At 39.5% G+C, this 21,621-nt stretch overlaps 2 protein-coding genes and 2 non-coding genes across 10 annotated transcripts in view; 1 reads left to right on the forward strand and 3 right to left on the reverse strand.

The window, feature by feature from the left end:
* eya4 (EYA transcriptional coactivator and phosphatase 4) overlaps positions 1–15,335 on the forward strand; it is a 54,050-nt gene extending 38,715 nt beyond the window's left edge. For 3 of the 6 annotated variants that reach the window (XM_085383168.1, XM_085383170.1, XM_085383171.1), the window contains 8 exons: positions 352–435; positions 4,266–4,355; positions 4,910–4,968; positions 5,251–5,411; positions 5,807–5,921; positions 6,125–6,246; positions 7,786–7,886; positions 11,046–15,333. In XM_085383168.1, the coding sequence (XP_085239294.1) occupies positions 352–435; positions 4,266–4,355; positions 4,910–4,968; positions 5,251–5,411; positions 5,807–5,921; positions 6,125–6,246; positions 7,786–7,886; positions 11,046–11,126 (813 nt within the window). In that variant the 3' untranslated portion in view covers positions 11,127–15,333. Of the gene's footprint in view, positions 1–351; positions 436–4,265; positions 4,356–4,909; positions 4,969–5,250; positions 5,412–5,806; positions 5,922–6,124; positions 6,247–7,604; positions 7,706–7,785; positions 7,887–11,045 lie in introns of all 6 variants that reach the window. The other 3 variants (XR_014907712.1, XM_085383169.1, XM_085383172.1) reach the window with 3 other exon arrangements.
* Positions 15,336–15,791: 456 nt separating this feature from the next.
* Positions 15,792–19,232, reverse strand: rps12 (ribosomal protein S12). Of its 2 annotated transcripts, XM_085383174.1 has the most exons (6): positions 19,137–19,232; positions 18,966–19,012; positions 17,628–17,744; positions 17,391–17,493; positions 17,002–17,103; positions 15,792–15,879 (listed from the first exon to the last, which is right to left on the reverse strand). In XM_085383174.1, exons 2-6 carry the CDS (start codon positions 18,977–18,979, stop codon positions 15,817–15,819), a joined length of 399 nt encoding a protein of 132 aa, XP_085239300.1. In that variant the 5' UTR covers positions 18,980–19,012; positions 19,137–19,232; the 3' UTR covers positions 15,792–15,816. The 2 variants fall into 2 exon arrangements, with proteins under 2 accessions (XP_085239300.1, XP_085239301.1); XM_085383175.1 differs by lacking the exon at positions 19,137–19,232 and having other exon boundaries at positions 17,628–17,741.
* LOC146652010 (small nucleolar RNA SNORD100) lies at positions 17,211–17,287 on the reverse strand. Its single transcript, XR_014907787.1, has one exon. It is a non-coding gene; the product is annotated as a small nucleolar RNA SNORD100 (small nucleolar RNA).
* Positions 17,829–17,905, reverse strand: LOC146652011 (small nucleolar RNA SNORD101). Its single transcript, XR_014907784.1, has one exon. It is a non-coding gene; the product is annotated as a small nucleolar RNA SNORD101 (small nucleolar RNA).
* Positions 19,233–21,621: the final 2,389 nt, after the last annotated feature.

Below are 21,621 nucleotides of genomic sequence, written 5' to 3' on the forward strand. Positions count from 1 at the left end.
AATCCGACTGTAATTCTGAGCATTTTATTGATTTATGGTGTTTTTGAAAGCAGTAAATAATAACCAATAGGCAATAATAGTAGTATAATAATCATGCTATCATCTTACTATAATGATGTAGCCTATGTTTGTCTGTTTCCTAACTCCACCTAGACAATCATAATATTTTCATGTACAGATTCACTTCTACATTTGTTCATGAAGTGTAAGTAAATTCAGGAATGAAAATGTTGATAAATCAGAACATTTGTACTTAATAAATAAATGTACTTATTAAATAAGGGCCATTTGTAAAATCAGAAGAATAGACTCAAATTTCTTGCATTGTGTCTTTTTTGTTGTGATGTGCAGAGGGTGTTTGTTTGGGATCTGGATGAGACGATTATTGTCTTCCATTCTCTGCTCACAGGCTCCTATGCACAAAAATATGGCAAGGTAAGACTGTTTTACTGTGTTTACTTGCTACGTTAAGTTTACTGTTCGTAAAGCTTCTATATGTATCTACGCTTGACTGCCCATTGGATTCACGAGCAATGAACCTTCACATCGTGCCAGATTTAAAGCTTAAGCATCAGTTTGACTACTAACACAACTCATAATAGATCATCCATAATAACTGAGCCATCGAGAGGAGGGCCTAATCTTGAACTTTACAAAAGGTGGGCATGAAAATAAAGCCAGTGTTGTTTCTTGAACCTTCAACTCCCCAAGTGAGTCTATTCATGTGGATACTCATTTAAAAAATCTGGTACAGAAAGAAAACGAAAATTGTTACAGTACAACAGGAGGTAAACTCACCCAGTTAAGTGATGACACCTAATGTTACGCATTATTAGAGGTGTGGCGTGTTGGTGCTGACACCAGCAGCTGCACCCAGCAGCTGTCTGCTAAGCTGCACCTCAGCTATGTAACGCAGCCCTAAGTACACCAAATGATTCGATAGTTTGTGCAGCTAGCTTTAGCAGCAATAACTTGTTAAATTGTTTGATGTCCACAGCACTTAAGTGGCGTTTAGATCTGGACTTTGATTGCCTTGTTTGTTTGTTTGTTTTTTCTTTTTCCTTTTTCTGTCATTCTGTTGTCGATTTGCTGCTGTGCTTGAGGTCATTGTCCTTTTTGTGACCCAATTTGGGCCAGCTTTAGCTGCTAGACACATGGCCTCAAATTTTACTCCAGAACACTTTAGTATACAGAGCGGTTCATGGTCAACTCGATGATTGCAAGGTGCCGAGGTCCTGTAGCTGCAAAACAAACCCAAATCATCACCTTGTGTAACCGCTGTGGCAGACAGTTGGTATGAGGCATTTGTGCTGATATTCTGTGTTTGATTTTCTCTAAACATCACACATTATGGCCACACATCTCCACTTTGGTCTCGTCTGTTCAAAGGACATTGTTCTAAAAGTTCCTGTGGTTTGTTCAGAAGCAACTTTACATCCCTAAATTCTGCCTCCATGTTCACGCTGCCCGGGAGCCTTTCTTCTGGTAACACTTCCAAGCTAGCAATTCTTGTTCAGTATTTTTTCTAATTGCATTGTCATGAGCATTTAGTATGCTACCACAGACCTGTAAAGTCTAAGATGTAGCTCTTGGGGTTTTGGCTATTTGTCTGAACATTTCACGGTATAACTTTAAGGTGAATTTGCTGGGGAGATTTGGGCACACCTGAATGATCTGCACTATTAAACAGCTAAAATTCCTGCTGTTATAAGGGCGCTCACACTTGCTGCATAGTTAATCAAGGGTATACTTACTCTCTTGAAGAAAATATATGGTGGTGGTTTACTGTTCAGGCTACTGTGCCCTGTGGTGTAGTGAGGTGTGGAGCTTTTTTTTGGTGGTACATGGCCACATTCTGAAAACACATCCCACCTCTTCTTATTTACAGGTGGAAAATAACGTTAAATGCTAGGTTAAATTTTAGCTTTGAAAGTTAATGTTTTCTTGAAAAGATACAATCAACATAGATTAAAATTGGTAAGTTACCATAAATTGGTAAATTATATAATGTAGTGAGGATCTATCAGTGAAGCAGATTTTTAGGGACCAATACTCCACCTTCATACACCATCTCTGAAACCAGAGTTTCCATCCTTACTTTGATTTTCACAATGAGCACGCAAAGTGAATAAGCTTCATTTGTCTCTGTAGATTTTTCAAAATGACATCAGCCACTTCAGGAATGTTACGGTCAATTTGGGATGATAATCTAATGGATTATAAAACAAGTCTTTAAATTGCCAATGCTTTCTTTAATTGAATGATAATTTAATGTGCTAATTTCTTACTTGGGCTGATGTTTATTCCGCTTTTCTCTGTGAACTTATTTGGTGGTCTCTCCTTCTCCCATAACAGCATCCCTGTTTATAGTTCCCTTTATTTTAATAAAAAATGTTCTTGGAACTGATCTGTGGTCGTCCCGCGTAGCCAAGGCTGCAGATTTTTATTGGGTGATGTCGTTTCCTGTGGGCACCGGCGTGGCCACCAGCCCGCCTGTACGGACTTTGCATCATAAATCCGTTCTGATATTGCTGTTTGGCAGTCGAACAAAAGCTGGCACAGCGTACGCACAATTTGGAGCCCGACTTGCATTGAGCCATAGGAGCCCAGGCTTTTTACAAATAGGGTTTGCAGGCATTGATGTGCTTCCTAGTTGTTCTGCATTTGTGGACTTTAAGGTTTGGCAATTGGGATTTAATGGGCATAAGACAGGCCCTGGTGAGTTGTAAAATGCCATGTTTAGAGCGAGGGCACACGTGGTCTTGATGGATAATTCAGCCTCTTTGTGTTGTATTTTCTGTAGAGAAGCACTGAATTGAATGGTAATATCAAGAAGTGAGGTTTTGCATTTGTCTTGACTTGCAAACTAGTGAATTAGATGTTTCCAAGAACTCAAATCGGGGTTTAATGTACCCTCTCATAGCACGCCACGTCAGATTACCCGCATGGCTCATGACAACTGGCAAATCATCGGCATTAAAAAAAAAAGGATATGCCTCCTAATATTTGCCTGAAAATATTTGCGAGAGAATTTTTTTCACCTCGTTTTCTGCCGCTGCCCTTGAGAAATATAGCAGCAGCTGTGTCTGTTCACACCTCACCCAAAATAGTGTTTACACTATTAACATAGAAACCACAAGACCTAAGTGCCCCTCTCATGGAGCTTTGAGGATACAGCTGCTCCAAATGATGTTTTGCCTTTTTGTCAATACAAGCATAGACGTCTTTATCGCACAAGCCAATCTCACTCTCTGTTTCTTACTATACTTAGTATGCTGCTCACATCATGAGGAAGTGTTGAGTTTCCAGAGCTTAAGTGATACCAGCGAAGGTGAAGAGTGCATCTGGATTTTTGTGCAGTAATATTATAATAGTTATTTAGCAATAACAAGTAGGAGTTATTGACTTTTGTATGTGCGTAGAATATAGCCAGTGATGAGTCATAGTGGAGATTTAACAGATGCTCTTCAATCTCTGTCGTTCACTGTGTGTCAGAGATAACAAATTTCAGTAACATGTGTTGTTATGGTACAGAACTCATAAGTATATGTGGTGACAGTTTTGATTAAATGAAAAAGACTTTAGGCGATCGTCCTCAGTCTTCCTCACCGTTAGCAAATTTCTGATTTAAGATGCACATCCTTTTGCACTTTCTGACATTCATGAATGCCGCCAGTTTCTCTCGCTTTCCGTGCCTGAGCACCTCGCCTGCTCACTTTCGCTCTCCTTCCTGTTAGTTTCTTTCTATTCTGGTCGTCTGACAGCGTCAGCGAATCGTGCGGCAAGCTGTCGACCCTTGCTGACCTATCACAGATGATAGTTTTTGCAGCTGAGCGCTAGCCTGGCAGTGCAGGCCGCGTTCTCCAGAACGCCCGCACACACACACACACACACACACACACACACACACACACACACACACACACACACACACACACACACATAGACACACACAAACCATTCACACACCACATACACTCCAGGCATCTCCCTTTGAGGGCACCTACAATTTGCAACACACACACATGGAGGGACACAATCTTGCTCTCTCCCCCCCCTCAAAACGTAAGGAATGCTGATGGGACAGAACAAGTGCAACCTGTCTGTCAGCGTCTGCAGTGATGAGCGGAACGTACCAAGTATACAAATAGGGGTTTGTTGAGGGTGGGGGGTCTAAAATGGTTTTTGAGGTGGAAGTAAGTATTAACTCTGGAAATTTGTTGTCATGTTGATGTCATGATGATGTTATCTTCCTCTTCTCTTAGGACCCTCCCATGGCAGTAACACTGGGTCTGAGGATGGAAGAGATGATCTTCAACTTGGCTGACACACACTTATTTTTTAATGACCTGGAGGTGAGTCACAGCTGTTAACATTGTCAACAGTTTTTGCTCCGTCTTTAGCTTTTGCACAAAGCGTAATGTTGAGAATGTCATTGTTCCACTGATTTGATATACACACCTTATCATACACCAGCTTGGACTGAGCAAACGGTAGGGGACACCACTGTCAAAATTCGTGCTCACAGTCACATCTAAAGCCAATTTCCAATCAACAGTTATCTTAACTTTTGACTTTTAAGTTAATACATCGTCTTCTCGTTTATCTGTATTTGTTTCTCTATTGTTTTCTCTTGTTCTTAACTAATTGTGAAGCACTTTGGTCAACTCTGTTGCTTTTAAATGTGCTATAGGAATAAAATCTGAATAGAACTGAATTGAATTAACATAATGACTTTGGGCTGTGGGAGGAAGCCTGAGGTCCAAACCATTACCCAGTTAGATACAACTGCTGCCCTCTAGTGGTGAAAATGAAGTTAACATACTGTAAATGTCACAACATGTCTATATTCTATCTTCGGCACATTGTGCTTGCAATAATTGTTATTTTTATGTGTATCTGTATACAGGAATGTGATCAGGTGCATATTGATGACGTGTCATCAGATGACAATGGCCAGGACTTAAGGTGATTATTTAAAAATTAACTTTTGTGTAAAGTTGTAGTATTCATTCATTTCTGTAGATCATATATTCAGATAAACATTAACAACATTTGTCCAGTTTGTGTTTTAATATTAACTTGATGACTAAAATTTTAAAAGTATGTAGATGATACTTAACTGCATTCTTACAAATAAATGCTTGCCGTTGTGTTTGTGATACCAATACCAAAATACAAATAACCATCTTGTTTTTTTTCTACCAGAGCAGATTTCCAAATAAAACATATTATTATTATTATTGACAGTACTTACAGTTTTGCAACTGATGGCTTCCATGCAGCTGCAACCAGCGCAAACCTGTGCCTGGCTACGGGCGTCCGCGGTGGAGTCGACTGGATGAGGAAACTGGCCTTCCGCTACCGACGAGTCAAAGAGTTGTATAGCACGTACAAAAACAATGTGGGGGGTAAGCCAATCAGAATAGACTCAGAACGGAGTTGAAAATGAGTTTTACTTTAGTTAAACTCTACAGGAGTTGAAATGTTCTAAAATTATATTCACACTCTGTCTGGGAAAGGGGGGAGCATTCAGTCCTGATCATCTATTAGATGTTAAAAAACTGTTTTGTTTTGGGGGGGTTTAACTTTGTATAGGACTATTTAAATATTAAAGTTAATTAATAACAGAATAGAAGAATAGAATAGTCCCTTGCTGTCACAGGGAACACTGTGCAATGAAATAGTGGAACAGTATAGACACAGATACAAATACAGCAAATACAGCTTATTTTTTAATGCTCAAACAAAATTGGAGTGCATTGTAGAGTGCTTATAGAGTAAAGAAGTTGGTGCTGTGTTTTAGGTCTGCTGGGTCCTGCTAAGAGAGACGCCTGGCTGCAGCTCAGAGCTGAGGTGGAAGCTCTGACTGACTCCTGGCTCACCCACGCACTCAAGTCCCTGTCCATAATCAGCTCCAGGTGCCACTTTCCATTTTATTTCCACGATTTACACAGATGGCAATGTCTCTTCTAGTCCTCTCTTCCTTTGATTTCCGTGGTTAAGAGTTAGGGTTGGACCTGAGCACCAGTGGACACTAGAGGCACTCGGGAATCTATTCATGCATTTACCTACCCACCTCCACTGTGCATAATATGGCCTATTCTTTCTCTTTGTCCCTCAGGAGTAACTGTGTAAATGTGTTGGTGACCACAACACAGCTCATACCAGCGCTGGCCAAAGTTCTCTTATATAGTCTGGGATCTGTTTTTCCTATTGAGAACATTTACAGTGCAACAAAAATAGGTAAGCACACGTAAACACACGCATCTGTACACAGTCCATGAATTTAAAACAAAGACTAAATTAATGATTTCATTCATGGACTGAATTAAATAATACAATATATTGTGGAATAGAAGTCATAAAATAGTAACTGGATAGATACAGTACTGTGCAAAAGACTTGAGTCACTCCTCATATCTTTGTTTTTCTAGGAAAATGGGAAATAGGTGCAATGATTTATTAAAACATGCGTAAACACACACGGGAAAACAGTCCATTTGTACAATTCACACAAGTTTGAAAGTCAGTGTTTAATATGACCACTTTTATACACAGCCTGGACTCTCTTATTTAGGCTTTCTGGTAGATTCCTTGAGCAGTCATCAGGAATAGTTCTCCAGGCTTCTTAAAGACATTCAAATCTCCCCCTCTCCGTCAATAGAGTGTGTGTGTGTGTGGGTGTTTTAAATCCAGGTATGCTTTTACTGCATCCTTTCCTTTTTTTTATGCTTGAATGACTCATAGGTCAGTGTTAAGATGTTAAATGGCTTAACAAGCAAAAAAATCATCCCTGTGAAAATGATCAGATATAAGAACTCGACTGAAAATGATGAAAAAGCTGCAAAAAATAAATAAATATCGAGACCATTGCTAAACAAACTGCAAGATAATCTGGATAGATAGAAGCAAGTAAGGGGTGACTCAAGACTAATTTAAACGTGTGCTCTTATACTACTAATGTCAATGATTTTGATTGAAAGGGAAGATGATCTTTTTGAGGTGGATGACGTCACACAATCCGAAACACAGCTCCACCCAGCAGATGTTTCATTTGCCACATTAGGCGAAGTCACCTGTGTGGGTGTTGAGTGTCTTTAGTATGACTTACTTATCCCCACACTTACAGTATTCTTCCAGCATTATATCCGCACTCAGCTCGTGCGTTCCCGATCTGGCCTCGACACACATGTCGCTCAGGCTGCACGTCTACACTCTGAACGGACTCTAACCTCAGCTGGTTGTGACAGTGTACCGCAACCATGGCCAGTGCTGACTTATTGAAGAGTGGAAACAAAACAACTCAGACTGGGGTTTGGGTAGAAAGATACAACACTCAGGAAATGTATGTGTGTGTCACTATGTGATATGCCTTGATTCAAACAGATGTAACAATCTGATATCTTTAAAAACTAGTGTTTAAGGTCAGATGCCACGCCACTTCTGGGTACGCTATTTTTAACTATTAAATCACTAGACACCATCTTGTGTGTTTGTGTGTGTGTTCACTTCACCCTAGTACGCACAGCTCTACCTCTTCCTGTGTTTTATTTCAATCTAAACAAAGGAAAAACCTGTGAAAGCCATTTGTTTGTCTCCAGGCAAAGAAAGCTGTTTTGAGCGTATAGTCTCCCGCTTTGGCACAAACATTACATATGTTGTGATTGGCGATGGAAAGGATGAAGAGCATGCCGCCAGCCAGGTAAACAAATGACACCTGAACTTTGACCCCTCTGACCATGTGACCCTCCTTCCTCCCCCTTGTTTATTTGTTTTTTGCAGGAAAAGAGAGTTGCTTTGAACGCATAATGCAAAGGTTTGGCAGGAAAGTAGTGTATGTTGTAATTGGGGACGGTGTGGAAGAGGAACAGGCGGCCAAAAAGGTAATGGACCCGCAACCTCACCGTGACCCCCGCCTACTCAGCACAGCGTGTGCTCTGATTGGACGAAGCCCGCCTTTCTTTGCTGCTGCAGTTTTGTGTTGGTCCTTTACTTTTTCTGGTCTACTTGCTTTGGTTTTTGTTTTGTTTTTTTCATGGGGTGACAGGAGACTTTTGCAGCCGTCAGAGTGAAAATTTGAGAATGAGCCTCAGCTGCTGATGGATATTTTTGCACCAGCTTTTTCAGCGTCAGCTATTCCAAATTTGTGTCAATAACAGATTTTTATTAGATTGACATTGGCATCTGCAATTGTGTAATGAATGGCTGTGTAAATGTACACGCTGACTGGGCTGTGAACGGCCTCATTTGTTCAGAGCAATGATCCTGCCGTATCCTGTGACGTGTCTCCTGTTATGTGTTTTTAACTGATGTTGTAGTTGTATAACAAAAAAAAGGGAGATAAGTAGTGATCTATTTTAAGTTTGCTACACCAGAATATTTTCTTAATCCTCTCTTCTACAGCTTTGGGTTTCATTCATCGTGCTGGGTGCTGGGGTTGTTAAAAGATGGCTTTGCATTTTGGGATATACTCTTTTTTTTTTTTAACTTTCTTACTGAGCACTAAATACATTGGATTTGGATGGTTTTCAACATTAGCATCATCTTAAAATTGGTTCAGTCCCCCTCCTGGCCCCCATCAGTCTACACACAATACTCCACAAGAACCTAGTATAATAGGATTTTGAAGTGTTTTGTCAAGTTATTAAGAATAAAAACCTGGAATAACCCATTTGCATGACTACCCTTCACTTGTGTTAAAGCTCCTTTGGCAGCAGCGAGCGGAAATGAACCTTCAAGCTTTCATTTGAAGATTTCTCCAGTTCTCCTTAGCAAAATTGTTAAACATCAGCCAGCTCAGTCAGACATTTTCAGGACTCTCCAGAGGTGTTTAGGTCTGGACTCTGGCTGGGTCAGTCCAGGAGTTTTCCCAGAGCCACTCCTGTGCTTTTTTGGCATTGCACTAGGGCCTTTTTTTCCTGCTGAAATATAATCCTGAGCACTCTGACAAAGGTTTTCACTCAGGATTTCTCTATATTTTCTGCCTTCATCATTCCCTCTATCCTTACTGGTTTCCCAGTACTTGACAGAAAATTACTGATGGAGCATAATGCTGCCACCTCTGTCTTTGACTGTAGGATTGGAATTAATGAGGTGATGCCCAGTGCCTAGTTTCCTCCATGCGTCTGTCTTTATTTTAGATCAGATTGGATTACTGTCTTAATGAATGTTTCTCCCATCCCTACAAAGGATTTTATTCATAGTGACTACTGGGTTCTTAGTTACATGGCCTCCGTCCCAGTTACGGAGTTTGGCTGAAACAAGGAGAACATTTAATAAAAGTAGGAAGCGCCACAACTGTGAGTGTCATAACAACAGGTTTGTTATCATCCATCCATTCATCCATCCATCAATCTTCTGCCACTTATCTGACACTGGGTCATCAGTCTATTCACAACACAGGGGTCATGTTTACCTCTGTAGCATCCCCTTTTCTTTTAACGACAGTCTGTAAATGTCTGGGAACTGAGGAAACCAGCTCCTGGACCTTTGGGAAAGGAATGTTGTTCCTTTCACACAGTCCAGTGTCATAGCATCAGAAATTTAGGCTTTCGAACTGAACACTCTTGAATCCATTTTACCAAAATTTTGATTCATCTGACTGCAGAACAGTTTTCCACTTCCAAAACTGAGGTTATTGTACTAAAAATCTTAAAGATACAGTGTCTAACCAGATGCTTACTCTGGATGGCTTTACCTTGGCCTCCAGTAACACTGGGATGAGTCTTGGAGTCTTTTTTGACCAGGATGTCTCCTTCAATGCACATATTAAATATTGTACAATAAAAAGCACCTTGAGGCAACTGTTGCTGTGATTTGGTGCTTTATAAATAAAACTGAATTCAACCTGATGCTCTTTTCATACCCAATCATCTTAATGGCCTGCCTCAAGTTAACCTGATAAGTAGCAAACTCTTCATCTAGATATTTGTTTTAGCACCACTTTTAGGCTTTTCTTGACCCCATCCAAACTTTTTTGTGATATTCCGCTGCCGTCACCTTCAAATAAGCCAACATTTCTCATAAAATGGTATATTTTCTCAGTTTAATATCTTTATTAAAATATGGGTTTATGAGATTTGCAAATCATTGCATTCTGTTTTTATTCACATTTCACAGAGTGACCCAACAGTTTTTTGGGGTTACGCATGAAGACAATGTTTCTGTCTCTAATTTTAGTACAGTATCACAGGACTCTGAAAACTCTGTTTTGTTATTGTGGAGTATTATGTGTAGACTGTGTTTAGAAAAAAACTGAATTCATTTCAAGATTAGTCTAAAACATAATAAAATGTAGAACAGGATGTAAAAACTTCCCACATACAATTTTGGCACTACTGTTAAAGCTTTTTAGGAAACTATTGACTTCAAGCTACAGTCAGCAAAAAGTTAAATTACCTTAGCATAAAGGCTGGAAACATTGGGGAAACTGGTGTTTTAAAAAGTAAAAATTTCTTAGTCTTTACAGCTCACCAATTTAGTTATATCTTGTTGATTTTATTATAATGAAAACAAAAGTCAAAAACAACAGCTGCAGGGATTTTCTATGGGTTATATGAGTGTTTCAAAGTAGAGGCTAGCATCAGTCAAAGTAGAGGCTAACATCATCAGCACAAATCTTGTTATCCTTCATACATTTTTTAAAGTTCTTTGTACATATTATTGCTGATACATATATGTTACAATTAAGTTGGTGATATTGAGAATTGCCCTTTGTAGATTTTTGTGCTTTTTTTAAGGCTAAGGTACCTATTTTTAAAATTTTTATGCTAAGCTAAACTGACGAACCGCTGGCTGTAGCTTCACCAAGAGGGGAGAGATGAGTGATATAAATTATGTCATCTGATGTAACCTTCTGAACAGAAGGATAAGCATAATTCCCAAAATGCCACCCTTTGTCTTAAAGCCTTAGAAATGCATGGATTTTTGTTTGCAGTGCAGCTACAAGCTACAGTAGTGTAGCTTGCATGTGGTTAGGCGGTGGTGGTGTGCAACAGTGATAATTGTACGTCTGATTTTAATGATGTGTGTCCACTCCGCAGCACAACATGCCTTTCTGGAGGATATCAAGTCACTCTGACCTGCTGGCATTACACCAAGCACTGGAGTTTGAGTACCTGTAACTATTATAGCAATATGGACTCATTGCATTGTCACATGGACACGGTCAGCCAGGCAGCCCCTTTCTTTTGTATAACTATTTAAGAACACACGACACTGCAAGTGTTTCTGTGATTACTTTCGTTTCCTGTCTTGTTTTTGAATGTCTGGATTTACAAACTCGTAACGGTCTTAAGAGGTTAAAGGAGGTAAAGAAGAGGAAAGTGGGATTAGGAAAAGGCTATCCGACACATCCTTGCTCAGCCCCCCTGGTCCTGATGCTGGGGACAGACCTCTGAAAATCCAGTCTGCTGTTCTTGCAGCTGTAGCAGGCTAAAACTGTCAAGGCTTAAGACCTTCCTTGGACTGGGAGGATATTTTTTTTCCCTTGAGATCTAGTTTGTGGTCAGAGCACCCAGGTGGAAATGAGGACTTGTGGCATCACTTGGGGGGGAAGATCATTGGCTATGCATTAATTTGAAGGCTTCTCTGTACAGACCATATCATGTATACTGGGATAACAGCTTTTTTTGTAAGGGTTTTGTTCCCAGTGGTATAATAATCACGACAAAAGAATGCAGTCTGTGGTAGAAATTTGTGTAAATTATTTACAATAAACTTACACGACAGTGGTAGGGTTTTGGGGTTGTTTTTCTTTTTCTTTTTGGTCAAATAATTGGAAATTTTGAGGCTCTTTTGTTTTTTCCTTCTGGTTTTTGTATTTTGTTTTCTTTCTGGTGGGTGGGGCTTGAAGATGTGCGTCATGATGTGTTGTGCCTTAATGTGTTTGAATGTCTTTTCTTTATTCAGAAATGTCTATGTATGTAGATATAAAGGAGAAAACTTATCCACATGACCTATGCATCTTCTTTCATAAAAGAAACAAGATCCTTAGCACAACCTGTGATACTCTGAAACTAAAGTCACAAAATGACAGGGCTATAATAAGAAGGGAGAGCAATCTGTTAGTGAGCACACTGAGCCTAAAGAGTTTAACATCCCTATTGTGCTCTACCTGAACAGATTGCCTTTGAACCTTATACTGCATACCTGACTCCTCTTAAGGTTATTTTCATGGTTTTTGCTTAAAAAAACATGAAAACCCAAAAAACAAACACACACCACACAGGTACGATTTCCTATTCTGCTGATGTACTGAGAGAGATGACAAACAATAGAATATTTTGATTTTTTTTTCTAAATTCAGAATAATAACTGTCCCATATTCAATATCCATTTTATGTACATTGGAGAATTCTAGGCCTTTGTTTTAATTTGATTACGGTTTATTTATAGCTCATAAAAACCATCAGAATACTTGATTTCAAGCAGTATAAACACTCTTTTGGTCTGCTCAAGTACCCACAACCTTAAGGAAGACGGCTGACTTGACAGTTCTCCGGGTCATGATCATTAACACCTTCCATAAGAAGGGTAAGCCACAGAAAGTCACTGTTGAAAGGCTGGTTCACAGTGCTGTATCAACAGATATTCATGGAAAACTGACTGGAAAGGAAAGTTGTCGTAGGAAAAGGTGCACAAGCAATGGGGATGCCCGCTGCCTTGAGGGCATTGTCAACAACTTGGGTGAGCATCACAAGGAGTGGACCGAGGCTGGTGTCAGTGCAGGAGACACCAGATGGAAAGAGGCTACAAATGTCACATTCCTCATGTCAAACCACTGCTGAACCAGAAATGCGAGGGGCATCTTACTTGAGCTGAGGAGGAAAAGAAATGGACTGCTGCTCTGTGGTCTCAAGTCATCTTTTCAGATTAACCCTTGGAGATCCTTAAAAAATGCATCCACCTTGGTCCCATACCTGGCGGAATGCAGCCAACCTGTCATCTTGGCGTCTTGGTCGGGAGAGCTTGTCGTCAAATCTCATTGCCCTGGAGATCTGACGAAACCGTTTGTGTGACATCGTTGCCCGGAAAATGCTGCGTCCCGATTTTTCGCTCCACAGGCTGACGGTAGATTCATGTTTTGACCGGTAAACTCCGGCCAAAACGATGAGCCCCACATAAGCCCGGATTTCGTCCGCATCCAAATCCCGCCAGGCGTCCAGTGTCCGTCTGCCGTGTTGGTTAGTCATAACAACAATATGCTGCACGATCTCGTCTGTCAAAAACAACATAAAGCTCGAGATCGGGTCAATTATCCGGGCGACGGCGTAGTGTGTAGGTCCGGGAATTAGCCCCGTGGCTGCTGGCAAGTAGCGCAGCGTCTCTTCATTCGTGGGGGACCAAACAAGCTTCCCGTTTTTCGTGGTCCATCCTGCTTCGTCGTGCGTCTCCTCTTCGCTGTCAGAGGAAGAGGAAGAGGAGGACTCCAGCTGATCCGTGTGCACGGAGGTATTATCCGTGTCATCCCCGGAAAGGGTGGCGGGTGATGAGGAGTCTTCCTCGGCCGGTGGCGAGGGGAGATCCTCGCTATCAGAGTGCATTAGGATGTCGATAACTTCTTGCGTGTTGTAACGGCCTGCCATCGCTAAAATGCCTACCCACCCCCGCTAAAGTTTATTCTTATAACCTCTGCTGGAGTGCACCTGTGTAAACAACCGGAGCTTGAAGAAAAGAAAAAGTCTGATTTGTTTATATTGAAGTGTGGACTTCAGAGAGAAAAGACTTCTGACTTCGGACATAGAAATACTCTTTATAAAGTTAGAAAAAGACACAGACATATTAGTTTTTTCTTTTTCTAGGCAAAAAGACCTTTATTTTTTTTTTAAAAAAGCACACCTGCAATTATCCAGCATTAAAAGTGACGCATAAGCCATTGCAAAAAGGGTGAAAAGTGATGCACGCTTTAAATGTGAAAAAATGGCGCCACCTACTGGTCAAATAAAAAAATTATAAATTTAAGCCCCCCACTACCCAGAAAAACCCTTAAGTCCAGAATTGCATTTGTTAATGTTAATATAAATTAGGGGTAAAAAATAGCGTTTATAATGGTTTTCAATGGGGACATTTTTGTCCAAAGGGACTAAGGTGGATGCATTTCTGTAGCTTAGCCATTTTAGGCTAATTCAATGAATTTACACCACAATTATAAAATATAATTAAAAAGAAAATTCTTTGACAAATTTGGCTATATTCCACTCAACACAGTGAAAATGGTTTAAAATTAAAAATGCAAAAAACAATAAATGTCCCTAAGGACCTCTGAGGGTAAAGTAAATTTGGGATTTTCGTTTGAAAATTAAGGTCCCCGAGTCTGGAGGAAGAGTGGAGATTCACCCAGTGAAGTTTTTTCAGTCTGATGATTTGGATTTTCATGTCAAATACTAGTGTTGATGGTAGTCGGTCCATTATGTTTTATCAAGTCCAAAGTCAATACAACCATTTACCAGGAGATTTTAAAGCACTTCATGCATCCATTTGCTTACAATCTTTATAGAGATGCCAATTTCCTTTTTCCAGCAAAACCTGGCTCCTGCTTGCAGTACCAAACCTTCCCAACTGAATCTAACATGAACACGTGTTCTCTGTAGAGATGGAAAAATAATCTGACTCCAAAATACAGACAATCTGAAGGCTGCTGTCAAAGCAAACTGGACTTTGATTATCAACTCAGCAAGGCCACAAACTGATGCAGTAATTTGAGGCAAAGGAGACTCCATTGAGTTCCATTTAAATGAAGCTGGGCATTTCTGTATTATAAATTAATGATCTTAGGAAATATTCTAATTATCAGGTTTGATGTATGATTTCCTTGAGTTATAACCCATTATAATTAATTCCAAAATCAAAGGATTGAAATATTTCAAGTCATACTTGATAAAAGAATTATGCAACAAACTCGTGATAGTCTGGCTTTTTGGTGTACTCGATTGTAACCTGAGGAAACGTATGCAAACCTGCCAAGCTGCACAAGGTAAATGGTAAGCTTCTCGTGCAAAAGGATTTCACATGCATCATTTTATGTAAAAAATAAATAAATAAATAACAATAATACATAAGCGCTGTTTATTAGAACTGGTTTTCATGTCATTTTTTGACACTAGTACTATAGCAAATAGAACAATCTAGAAAACCAATTACTTCGATGGTATTCATCTCAACTATTTCATTTCTCTCCAATTACGTAACTGTTATTCCTTTATATTCTTTCTTGGATAATGTTCCATTTAAGTGTTCATTTGATGTTTGCGTTTTAACATTTCAAAGCTCTGTTCAATGTAATACATTGGGAGGCATTCAGTATTACACTTATATAAGTTTTTAAAGATGTTTTGAAAGCTTCAACAATGTTCATTATCTGACTGGCTTTTTAGTTTTCAGTCAAACCAGCTAAGAGACAGCAACACTCCATGGAGCCTAAATCATAGTAAGTGGACTCAACTTGAGGTCAAGTTAAGGTCACCAGGATTTGAACTTTTACTAGATGCTCCAATGGTGTGAATTTCAAAACTGCGCATTGCACGGTTCAAGTTTCACTCGTTCATACTCACAAATTTGGGATCCATGCTGCTTGACCATCAACGTTTTCTGGCTAAGCAGTAACAATGTTATCCAGAGGGCAAAGAGCTTTTTCAAAATTAAAAATAAATAAATAAATAAATCTGAAATTTTCAATTTGGAGAAAGAGCTCATGAAATGATGCACTAACCAAGCAACAAGATTGGTACACAGTAAAATAATGCTCAATATCCAACCAAGCAACTCAAATCAATAACACACTCCAGAGCTTCATTTCATTGTTTTATTGACACTTCATTTCTTGGACTTGAAGTATTCCTCAATCACATCCTTGGCCTGGGACTCCTTGCCATAATCCTGTAGGGGGGATAAATAAATAAAATTAAGGTCAACTGAGCCCAACATCACAGACATGTATGCCTGCAAACATTAAACAGCCATTTGGAAATAAATGTAAGTTTATTACGCAAGGGAAACATAACGAGCTATAATTAACATGTCTCCAGATATATTTAAACACTACTTGTTTCAGTCTTTGTCATAAATTATGGCTCAATGCAGTGTGGAGGTGATCAGCTTGTTACACCGTGTCAACAACTCACCTCTGAATTTCATTTAGTTCAGGCACACATGTTTACTGCAGCTGTGGTATAGGTATGCTGCTTAGACTGAGTTAAATACACCAACCCTGATTTTATAACTACACTAGTGATGACACCGTGGCTCGCCTTCTAACTGGTAATCGTAGGTTTGAGTCTATCACCCCATTTCTCACTGGCCTCCAATTAAACACTGCATTGATTTCAAAATCCTACTGCTTACTTATAATACTATCATACTATTCACACGTCTGATTCAATCCAGACCTTCAAGTCTCAATTGAAACCCCACCTTTTTAGCTTAGCCTTCCCGGCCTCCTACAGCATGCCTTTTAAGTGTACTTTCTTTGCCTATATTGTTTTTATCGTTAAGTCTTGCTTGCTTATCTGCGTACTTGTATACTTGGTTAATCAATGCCTTCCACCTGCTAGCTTCTCTGCTATCTGCTTTTGTACTTTACTACTGTTTTATTGGATGATGTGAAGCACTTTGGCTACCTCTGGTTTTAAATGTGCTAGACAAATAAAGTTGTATTGTGATCATTAAAGGGAAGAGGAATTGCATGGATTGCCTTTATAGCACCTTTTTTGCCTACTGTCATTTGGTACTCTATGTAGCCATCCTTAGGGACCCCGGACACCACAGGCAGATGACGGGGCTTGTACGCTGGCTCCTCTCTAGCCAGGAGTTAAACAGCTGCATGGCATGAGGCACAGCAACTGCACTTGACTGGCAAATATAGTCCTAACTCATAACTCTGTTTCTTTCGCTGTTATGTTAGAGGGATCTCATTGAATTCCCATTTAAGGTTTCCTATATAGATCAAAAGGCTAATCAAGTGAATTCAGACTAGCCAAAGAAAGAAAGCAACATAATTACCTTAACAACGACGCAGCTGCAGCCAACCACCTTGCGTGGTTTACCCTCGCGGTCGATCTTGCACAGACCAACCCACTCACCAAGCTTCTTGTTGTCATCAACCTGCCAGAGTTTAAAAGGTCACTTCAACTTCATGAATGAATTTAAGTCAACACAGTAAAAATAATAATAAGCACGGGTAGAATAGTGCATTATAGTCCAAGCTCAACTGTATCTCAGACAGAAATTGGGTAACAATCTCCTCACAGTGTTCAGTAGAGGGAGCCAAATTGTCATCAGCGATACAGCAGTGCTACATTCACTTTATGCAACTGGTTTAAAAAAAATAAATAGAAGAACGCAGTCCAACTGTCCATGAACATCAAACCAAACCCAAGCAAATTCAGTACCTTGATGAGATTGATCTGATGCTCGGCGCAGAGGGCCTCCACCAGCTTGACGTACATGGGCTCATCGCAGTTGGCAGCAAGGACGCAGAGATGGGCCTGACGTCTATGAAAGAACAGGGGAAAAAAAAAAAAAAGAACTCACATTAAAAGGCTACTACATTATACCATTCACACTTTAAACTGATAGGATGGCTCTGACGTTTTAAGTTAAAGCTCTCTAAAAGGTTTAAGACTTACTTGTCCAGAGCCTTGGCAGCCTCACGGATACCGCGGGCTAGGCCATCATGGATGAGTGCGGTCTTGAGCACTTCAGGGAGAGCGGTGTTGACATCCATCACACCTCCGGCAGGACTGCTGTTGGAAGTAAGATAAAAGAAAATCAAAAAATTTTGAGGAAGATGAGCACAAGAAATTGGGGCCTCTTCAGCTGAGCTTTTGGCATGTCAGAGCGGCGAGCGTCTCACTCATTGTAGAGTGAAGGGGTATCCGACAAAAGATGGGATCATCAGTCATGCACAAAAGCTCAGCTGGCAGAAAAACACAATAATGAAATTTCAGAATAATATCCAGACTAAAACCCTAAATCTATACCAGGTTTATCAAGCCTTCCTGCATCTAAACTGGACTACGACGGTTTGGAACTCCTCTCTTGCCAAGTTACAATTAGTTGTAAATACTGCAGCCAGACTGCTGACGACATGATATATTCCATCAAGGTGTACATGTTTGGCTTCTCAATCATTTAAATCTGAGCTGAAGAAAGGCCAACTGAGTCAGTGTTCTACACAACACTGTCACTAGGTTTCAAATAAGTTACTGCTAGCATGTCAAAGCCCTTAAATACTTCAGATCAGTGAGAAGACTTCAAGTTACTGAAAAACATGCCTGTTTAAGACTCCACATATATTTTTCATACATAGCTGCACTAAAGGCAGGACTACTACTTCTAAACCCTTTGACTGTATTCACATATGAAGAGCAATATAACAAAGATCAAGGTGATTACACTAGTGATCATTAAAGGGAAGAGGAATTGTAAACGTCAGTGAAGCTGCCGCATATCAGTATCTCAGGTTAATTTTAAACTAGATTTACTATTGTGTGATTGTATAAACCTGTTAAACATTAGCCCCCTGGACCGGACTATGGACATGACTTATCTATGAGCTTTCTATTATGTGCCTTTCTCTCATTTTTGCACACATTTCTTGTGACTGTATACATTTCTCCTGTTTGCAATTTATCTGGCTGGTGACCTGTTACATTTTATTCCTACACAGTTGGTGTTGTACAATTGCGTTGTACATGTACAATGACAATAAAGGGCTATTCAATTCAATTTTATAGTAAATTGCTACGTGCGTGGGGGTAGTATAACTGAACCTCTATCCCTGCTAAGCTAGCAACTTGTCTCATGTGAAATATTCTCTTTTATGCTATAAAGCACACTGTTACCAAAAAGCTTATGTTTACAAGGTCACTATCCTCTCCTAAACAAATTTCAGCTGTAGTTTAACTACGGCTCGTTTAAGTAACTTTTATTATCAAGTCATCATACAGAAATGTCTTGCTCACCCTTCCTCGGCCATTGTAGATTTGCGATGGATGGTGAACTAAAAGTTCTGCAATGAAGAAGAAATGTGATATAAAAGTTATTATCCATTGTAAAGCGCCAACTCTTATGAATGTACAACTTAGGATGTTTGATTAATCCAGACGATTGTGTCAGGAGTTGAGGGAACGCACCTTTCCTGCAGATAAGCAGCGAGTAAAGAGGACGTCATAAGCCCGCGACGCGAATTTAACACCAGCAGGCCCCATCTGCGCCTCACTGTGGCGCCAGCTAAGTTGCCTGTTGTAGCTTTAGTTAACAGCTGAAACTACAAGTTGCCTCCTAGATATTATTCAGGCCTGCCAATACCGGCGAAAAACACGTTTTATGACCCACAGACACAATTCAGACAAATACATCTCAAGGACAGATGCACATTTATTCATGTCGTTAGATAAACTCGTCATGTGGGGTACTTCTTAATGTCATTCAACATTTCCCATTGGACATTTTCACAGTGTAAACACTGATCCTCCTCAGAAACAGTGGATTTTGATCTTACTGGAATTTTCTTCCTTTACATGTTTAGAGGAAAACAAGCAAACCAAAGAAGTTTAAACTTTAAGAAAACGTTAAAAAAAGATAAAACGTAAATAATAATCCATAAATGCAAAAGATGCATAATTTTCCTCAGAAATGTGTTGTTTTTTTTTAATTTTAGGAAATAGATTTTTTCAATAGAAAACATAATAACATAAAATATGATCTCCCCTACCAACTAATAAATAAATAAATACATTTAACCAGCTCTCACATGAATATGGAAACAACAACATGAGATGAGTAGAAAACAAAACAGCATACAATACAATAAATAAGCATCTTCTTTGATGTGTAGATAATCAGAGCAAATTCATAGGAAGAGTGATGCTGTATTTTTAAAGGAGCCACATTAAACCGTGACCGTGCTACTTCCTGGCTTTTTAGTGAAGTGGAAAAAATTGCCCCCTAGTGGCTGCGGGGGCCCTATGCATCTCTAAAGTCTACTTACAGCAATAAATTGCTCTGCAGAGAACTTTATAATGCATGATTTAAGACTGCATCACATTTTATTGTACTTGAGCTTCATTGGAGCTCTGTTGCTTTAACATTAGACACTGATTTTATCATTTCAGCTTTAAAGTCAAAAAGAATTGCCTGGATTTAAGCATATTTGCACTGCAGAAGACATGATGTGGATTGCACAACACTGGACATTATATTCTTCATTTCCAGTTAATACTTGTACAGCTGCTGTTATTGTGTATATATTTATTTATATTTCTTCATACATTCTTATATAGTTCTATATTGTGTATTTTGTTTTCAACTTTAATTTATATATTTTATCTTATTCCTTCCCAGTTAAATTTACCCTTCATTCTAATTTGTGTTGTACAGTTATTTCCTTTTTAACCTTAATTTATATTTTATTCCTTCCTAGTAAAATTTACCCTTTTTAATTTTTCATATTTATTTCCCTTTTTAATTTTTCATATTTATTTCCTATCTTATTCATAGCCTTTTCCTTTTTTTTGTTTTCTTTAGGTCACGAGCAGTTGTCCAAGCATTTCACTGCATATCGTACTGTGTATGACTGTGTACGTGACAAATAAAATTTGAATTTGAATTTGTCTTTTGAATCTTTTTCTCTCAAATTCACACCAATTTTCATTTCGCATAAATGATTAGTTTAGAAATTTGTTAGTGAGTTTCCATTCTTCATTTTACTACAACAAATCAAAATACTTTTTACACCTGTTCTGTACGGGATGTAGTCATTCCGGATTATTGTGCTTTGTTCATACTCCTCATGTTCTGTGTTTTCCTCTTTCCGTCATGTTCTCTCTGTGTACTCTTTGTGTTATGTTTAAGGTCCGTGTCTTGGTGTCAGCATTTTCAGTTTCATGTCCTCTACGCGCTGTCATGTGTAATTGTCCTCAGCTTGTCATGATCTGGCTGTGTGGCAGGCAGGAAATAGGACCCAAACGCACACTCACGGAAAACAGGGCTGAACTCAAAATACAGCTTTATTGCTGATAAAGATGACAACGATACAAAATAACATGAAACTAAACTGGGAAGAACTAAGGAACGGACTTACAAGGAAACACATGGAGGGGCACACAGTCATGAGGGAGAACGCGACACCGAACCGAGGGAGACGCAGACATAAATACACAGAGGGTTAACACACGGGGAACACAGCTGACACAGATAACCATAACGAGACAGGGCAGGAGTGAACATAACATGACGCATACAGACGAGAGATTATCAAAGTAAAACAGGAAGTACACGGAGGTTCAGACAGGAGGAGAGAGAGCACAGGGAGAACAGACATAACAGGCTGGGGAAAACATGGAATAAACACAAGGAGAGACTAGGGCTCACAAATACACAGAGGGGCACACAGGGGGTAAGATTCACAAGGGGAAAACACTTAGGGAACAACGTAACAGAGCAACCCAGGAAACATGGCCTAAATAAGGAACAAAATACATGAAACTAAGAATACTGGGCCAACATGGCCCAGGATCATGACACAGCTGTGTTCCCCATGTGCTTCCACTTCCCTCATTACCTTCTGTGTATTTATGTCAGAGTCTCGCTTTGTTCCATGTTGCGTTGTCCCTCATG

The sequence above is a fragment of the Rhamphochromis longiceps genome, linkage group LG15, assembly GCF_057381845.1.
Source record: "Rhamphochromis longiceps isolate RC_006_pf linkage group LG15, R_longiceps_female_GT1.1, whole genome shotgun sequence".
NCBI classification, from domain to species: domain Eukaryota; kingdom Metazoa; phylum Chordata; class Actinopteri; order Cichliformes; family Cichlidae; genus Rhamphochromis; species Rhamphochromis longiceps.